This window comes from Rhincodon typus, chromosome 3 (assembly GCF_021869965.1).
Source record: "Rhincodon typus isolate 14 chromosome 3, sRhiTyp1.1, whole genome shotgun sequence".
NCBI lineage: Eukaryota > Metazoa > Chordata > Chondrichthyes > Orectolobiformes > Rhincodontidae > Rhincodon > Rhincodon typus.
In genome coordinates this window covers 126,080,443-126,087,630 of record NC_063334.1, presented here as the reverse complement: position 1 = coordinate 126,087,630, position 7,188 = coordinate 126,080,443, and the positions used below count along the sequence as shown (strand labels likewise).

The window sequence follows — 7,188 nt, the reverse complement described above, 5'->3', positions numbered from 1 at the left end:
TGCTGAGGGAGCGCCGCACTGTCGGAGGGTCAGTGCTGAGGGAGCGCTGAGGGAGGATTGCACAGCGAATGGTTTCGGTCTGGAATCTACTGCCTGAGAATATAATGGGGGCAGTTTCAAATGTGAGTTCATTGCTTTGTAATACCTGGAGGTACAGGATTTTGGGGAGAGGGCAGGTGAATGAAACCAAGTGAAATGCTCATTGTGTGAGCTAGTGTCGACATGATGGGCTGAATGTTCTCCTGTGCACTGTAATAATGCTGCAATTGTGAAAATTGTGAGCTTCACAACATTTGTTTTGATACAGCGAAACTGTTCCAATTTGTGGGGCAGGAGCAGAGGGTGTGGGAGTAATTGTAGAGCTGTTTCAAGGGGCTAGCATTGGCATATTGATGGAGTGAAGGTCCTCCTGTGTTTGTGTATGATTCTACTCCAGTGGCAGTCTGGCTTATTGAGACACACTAACAGGAACCTTACGCTGACACTGCATCTCCTCTTTCTGCCACGTTCCATCCGGGAGGCAGCGGTAGAACTGGTATCCACGTGCCTCATAACCGGAGAAACAGATAATCTCCAGCATTTCAGCCACGTCGTAACGAGGTTTGGAGATCTGCAACAGAGACCGAGTGTTAGTCAGTGCAGAGCCAGTGGGATGGAATTTAAATTCAAACCCAGTCTCAGCGATGGTGACCATGATAACAATCACTGTTTGTTGTGAAAACCCATCAGGTTCTCTAATGCCCTTCAGGGAAGGAAATCTCTCATCCTTACATGTGACTCCAAACCCACAGCAATGTGGTTAACCCCTAACTGCCCTCTGGGCAATTAGGGATGGGCAATATCTGTTAGCCTACATGCTGTGAACAAATAAAAGGAGATTTACAACTAAGCCAGAAGTTGCTGGAAAAGCTCAGCAGGTCTGGCAGCATCTGTGAAGGAGAAAACAGAGTTAACGTTTCGGGTCCAGTGACCCTTCCTCAGAATAGATGGTGGCTGGGAAAACGTCAGTTTATATGCAGAAAATAGGGAGGTGGGTGGGGTAGGGAGTAAATGATAAGATAGAACCCAAAAGAGAGAGATAAGATCAGTTGGACAAACAAAGGAGTTGCTAACGATCAGGCTGGGAGGGTGAATAGTTGTTAATGGGGACTGTTAGTGACTAACAACAGGGGGTATGTAGTGGCAGGCTATGTGATAACAAGGCCTGGTGTGTGGGGTGGGGGGGCTGGGACATGGGAGAGTTTAGGCCCTAAAATTATTGAACTCAATATTGAGTCCGGAGGGCTGTAGGGTCCCCAAGCGGAAAATGAGGTGTTGTTCTTCCAGCTTGCGTTGGAATTCACTGGAACACTGTAGAAAGCCGGAGACAGAGATGTTAGCCAGGGAACAGGGTGGTGTGTTAAAGTGTCAGGGAACAGGTAGCTCAGGGTCTTTTTTGCAAGCAGAATGTAGATATTCTGTGAAGTGGTCATCTAGTCTACGCTTTGTTTCCCGAGTGTAGAGGAGACCATATTGTGAGCAGTGAATGCAGTAGACAAGATTCTGGGAAGTGTGGATGAAGGCTTGGCAATGTGGAGGAACAGAGGGATCTTGGGGTCCATAGAACATAGAACATAGAACATTACAGCGCAGTACAGGCCCTTCGGCCCTCGATGTTGCGCCGACCTGTGAAACCAATCTGAAGCCCATCTAACCTAAACTATTCCATTATCATCCATATGTTTATCCAATGACCATTTAAATGCCCTTAAAGTGGGCGAGTCTACTATTTTTGCAGGCAGGGCATTCCACGCCCTTACTACTCTCTGAGTAAAGAACCTACCTCTGACATCTGTCCTATATCTATCACTCCTCAATTTAAAGCTATGTCCCCTCGTGCTAGCCATCACCATCCGAGGAAAAAGGCTCCCACTGTCCACCCTATCTAATCCTCTGATGATCTTGTATGTCTCTATCAAGTCACCTCTTAACCTTCTTCTCTCTAACGAAAATAGCCTCAAGTCCCTCAGCCTTTCCTCATAAGACCTTCCCTCCATACCAGGCAACATCCTGGTAAATCTCCTCTGCACCCTTTCCAATGCTTCCACATCCTTCCTATAATGCGGTGACCAGAACTGTACGCAATACTCCAAGTGCGGCCGCACCAGAGTTTTGTACAGCTGCAACATGACCTCATGGCTCCGAAACTCAATCCCTCTACCAATAAAACCTAACATACTGTACGCCTTCTTAACAACGCTATCAACCTGGGTGGCAACTTTCAGTGATCTATGCACATGGACACCGAGATCTCTCTGCTCATCCACACTACCAAGAATCTTACCATTAGCCCAGTACTCTGTATTCCTGTTACTCCTTCCAAAGTGAATCACCTCACACTTTTCCGCATTAAACTCCATTTGCCACCTCTCAGCCCAGCTCTGCAGCTTATCTATGTCCCTCTGTAACCTGCAACATCCTTCCGCACTATCCACAACTCCACCGACTTTGGTGTCATCCGCAAATTTACTAACCCATCCTTCTACGCCCTCATCCAGGTCATTTATAAAAATGACAAACAGCAGTGGCCCCAAAACAGATCCTTGAGGTACACCACTAGTAACTGAACTCCAGGATGAACATTTCCCATCAACCACCACCCTCTGTCTTCTTACAGCTAGCCAATTTCTGATCCAAACCGCTAAATCACCCTCAATCCCATGCCTCCGTATTTTCTGCAATAGCCTACCATGGGGAACCTTATCAAACGCTTTACTGAAATCCATATACACCACATCAACCGCTTTACCCTCATCCACCTGTTTGGTCACCTTCTCGAAGAACTCAATAAGGTTTGTGAGGCACGACCTACCCTTCACAAAACCGTGTTGACTATCCCTAATCAAATTATTCCTTTCTAGATGATTATAAATCCTATCTCTTATAATCCTTTCCAACACTTTACCCACAACCGAAGTAAGGCTCACTGGTCTATAATTACCAGGGTTGTCTCTACTCCCCTTCTTGAACAAGGGGACAACATTTGCTAGTCTCCAGTCTTCTGGCACTATTCCTGAAGACAATGACGACATAAAGATCAAAGCCAAAGGCTCTGCAATCTCCTCTCGAGCTTCCCAGAGAATCCTAGGATAAATCCCATCCGGCCCAGGGGACTTATCTATTTTCACACCTTCCAGAATTGCTAACACCTCCTCCTTATGAACCTCAATCCCGTCTAGTCTAATAGACTGTATCTCAGTATTCTCCTCGACTACATTGTCTTTTTCCTGTGTGAATACTGACGAAAAATATTCATTTAGCGCCTCTCCTATCTCTTCGGACTCCACGCACAACTTCCCACTACTGTCCTTGACCGGTCCCAATCTTACTCTAGTCATTCTTTTATTCCTGACATACCTATAGAAAGCTTTAGGGTTTTCCTTGATCCTACCTGCTAAAGACTTCTCATGTCCCCTCCTGGCTCTTCTTAGCTCTCTCTTTAGGTCCTTCCTGGCTAACTTGTAACTCTCAAGCGCCCTAACTGAGCCTTCACGCCTCATCTCCACATAAGCCTCCTTCTTCCTCTTGACAAGAGATTCAACTTCTTTAGTAAACCACGGTTCCCTTGCTCGACCACTTCCTCCCTGCCTGACAGGTACATACTTCTCAAGGACACGCAGTAGCTGTTCCTTGAACAAGCTCCACATTTCAATTGTCCAAGTCCTTATATCCCTCAAAGTTGCTACCCAAGTTGATAGGGTCGTAAAGAAGGCGTATGGTATATTGGCTTTCATTGGCAGGGGAATTGAGTTCAAGAGCCGTGAGGTTATGCTGCAGCTCTATAAAACTCTGGTTAGACCACACTTGGAATATTGTGTTCAGTTCTCGTCACCTCATTATAGAAAAGATGTGGAAGCTTTAGAGACGGCACAGAGGAGATTTCCCAGGATGCTGCCTGGACTGGAGGGCAGGTCTTATGAGGAAAGGTTGACGGAGCTAGGGTGTTTTTCATTGGAGCACAGAAGGACAAGAGGTGACTTGATAGAGGCGTACAAGATGATGAGAGGCATAGACAGAGTGGATAGTCAGAGACTTTTTCCCAGGGCGGAAATGACTATTACGAGGCGGCATAATTTTAAGGTGATTGGAGGAAGGTATAGGGGAGATGTCAGAGGTAGGTTCTTCACACAGAGAGTGGTGGGTGTGTGGGATGTGCTGCCAGCAGTGGTAGTGGAGTCAGATACTTTCGAGACTTTTAAGCGACTCTTGGATAGGCACATGGAGGATAGTAAAATGTAGGGTATGCAGGGTAGTTTGATCTTAGAATAGGATGATAGGTCAGCACAACATCATGGGCCGAAGGGCCTGTACTGTGCTGTACTGATCTATGTTCTATGTTCTAAGCGTTGGTTCACCTGGAAGGTATGTTTGGGCCCTTGGATACTGGGGAGGGAGGAGGTAAATAGGCAGGTGTTGCACCTTCGCTGGTTACAGGGGAAGGTGCCGTGGGGCTGTGGGGGGGTGTTGGGGGTGAAGGAAGTGTGGACCAGGGTGTCCCGGAGGGAATGGTCCCTGTGGAAGGCGGACAAGGGAGGGGAGGGGAATATGTGTCTGGTGGTGGCATCTCGCTGGAGGTGGTGGAAATGGCATCTGATGATCGTCTGGATGTGGATGCTGGTGGGATGGTAGGTGAGGATAAGGGGAACCCTATTGCTGTTGCAGGAAGGAATGGAATGGGTGAGGGCGGAAGCGTGGGAGATGGGTTGGACCCGGTTGAGGCCCTGTCAACAACGGAGCTGGGGAATCCACAAGGGATAGATGTTGGCCAAACCAGGTAAGAACGAGAGAATTCCTTCCCTAAAGGATATGAGTGAACCAGCTGAGTTTTTACAACAATGGACAGTCATTGTTGGTTAATCCTTCTCCTTTGTGTGTCTGGGTGTTTTTTTGTGGCTGAAATGATCTCGGCGCACCCATCTTCAGCTGCTTCATCAATGACCTTCCCTCCATCATAAGGTCAGAAGTGGCGATGTTCGCCGATTATTGCACAATGTTCAGCACCATTCGTGACTCCTCAGATACTGAAACAGTCCATGTTCACATGCAACAAGATCTGGACAATATCCAGGCTTGGGCTGACAAGTGGCAAGTGACATTCGCGCCACACAAATGCCAGACTATGGCCATCTCCAATAAGAGACAATCTAATCACCGTCCCTTGACATTCAATGATGTTACCATCACAGAATCCCCCACTATCAACATCCTGGGGGTTACCATTGACCAGAAACTCAACTGGACTCACCACACTAACACAGGGGCTACAAGAGCAGGTCAGAAACTGGGAATACTGCAGCGAGTAACCCACCTCCTGACTCCCCAAAGCCTGCCCACCATCTACAAGACACAAGTCAGGAGTGTGATGGAATACTCCCCATTAGCCTGGATGGGTGCAGCCCCAACAACACTCAAGAATCTTGATACCATCCAGGACAAAGCAGCCGCTTGATTGGCACCACATCCACAAACATCCCCTCCCTCCACCACCGACGCTCAGTAACAGCAGTGTGTACTATCTACAAGATGCACTACAGAAATTCACCAAAGATCCTCAGACAGCACCTTCCAAACCCACGACCACTTCCATCTAGAAGGACAAGGGCAGCAGATACATGGGAACGCCACCCCCTGCAAGTTCCCTTCCAAGCCTCTCACCATCCTGACCTGGAAATATATCGCCGTTCCTTCACTGTCACTGGGTCAAAATCCTGGAATTCCCTCCCTAAGGGCATTGTGGGCCAACCCACAGCACATGGACTGCAGCAGTTCAAGAAGGCAGCTCACCCCCACCTTCTCAAGGGGCAACTAGGGACGGGCAATAAATGCTGGGCCCAGACAGTGCTGACCATGTGCTGTGAATGGGTAAAACAAGTCTCCTCAGTGGCGTGTTTGCTGTGCTAGGTGATACGACAGAGCCCGGGGAGAACTCTTACCCTCAGGAAGCCATTCTCGGGCGCCTCTGGTTTGGGACAGTAGACACTGCCATCGGTGGGACCAGGATGCAGTGGATCAGTGATCTCCTTTCTCACCTCGTCGTCATTAATACACAGAGTGCTCCTGGAGAGAGGGCAGATAGACATGTCGGTGTCAGTTAGCACTCAGCAGATAAATCAGGAATTTGTCCTGTTAGACACCTTCAGTCAGATCCAACCCTGAAATGTATGACCTAACTCTCCTGGGACAGAGTCTGTGACAACCTGCTCAGAGTTAGAACTAAATACATCGCATTTTTAGTCCATGCAGACACACAGGGTGTAAATACTCCTCTCTCACTCTGTACAGCGTCAGCAGTGTGAGCTTGTATCTCTTGTACCTGGGAAGTTTAGTCTGTTGGGTGTGAATGTTTTTCTTCATTCATTCACAGGATGAGGGTGTTGCTGGCCAGGCAGTATTTATTACCCATCCCTAATTGCCCAGAGGGCAGTTAAGAATCAAAGTATTGCTGCGGGTCTGGAGTCACGTGGAGGCCAGACCAGGTAAGGATGGCAGTTTCCTTCCCTAAAGGACAGTAGTGAACCAGATGGGTTTTTCCGACAATCGGCAATGGATTCACGGTCATCATTAGATTCTTAATTCCAGATATTTATTGAATTCAAATTCTCCCATCGCCTGTGGCAGGATTCGAACCCGGGTCCCCAGAACATTATCTGGGTCTCTGAGTTAACAGTCCAGTGATAATACCACTAGGCCATCGCCTCCCCAATGTGGCATTTGACACTTGTGAAAGGTGGTATATAAATACTTGTTGTTGTTGTAGTTGGTACCCCGGGCCCTCTCACACTGTGGGTGACACTCTGGGCACAGTTGAACCACAGGCTCCAACGTTTAGCACGAATTAATGTACAGGACCACATTCCCCCATCAACACACCTACAGCCCCCTCCCAGCCCCATAGCTTAACCCTAACTGTAGGAGAATATCACCCCCATCCTCACACACACACACACACACACTCACACACTCACACACACACACACACACTCTCTCACTCTCTCTCTCACACACACACACACACACACTCACACTGTCACACACACACACACTCACTCTCTCTCACACACACACTCTCTCACTCTCACACTCACACTGTCACACACACACTCACACTGTCACACACACACACTCACACTCTGACACACACACACACAC

The 7,188-nt window shown here is 48.1% G+C and overlaps 1 protein-coding gene across 1 annotated transcript in view; it reads right to left on the bottom strand.

The window, feature by feature from the left end:
* Positions 1-7,188, bottom strand: part of LOC125482215 (complement component C6-like) — a 23,385-nt gene that overhangs the window by 12,898 nt on the left and 3,299 nt on the right. The window contains exons 5-6 of the mRNA XM_048594235.1: positions 5,973-6,096; positions 478-610 (exon numbers count right to left, since the gene is read on the bottom strand). Coding sequence (XP_048450192.1) covers positions 478-610; positions 5,973-6,096 — 257 coding nt within the window. The remainder of the gene's footprint in view (positions 1-477; positions 611-5,972; positions 6,097-7,188) is intronic.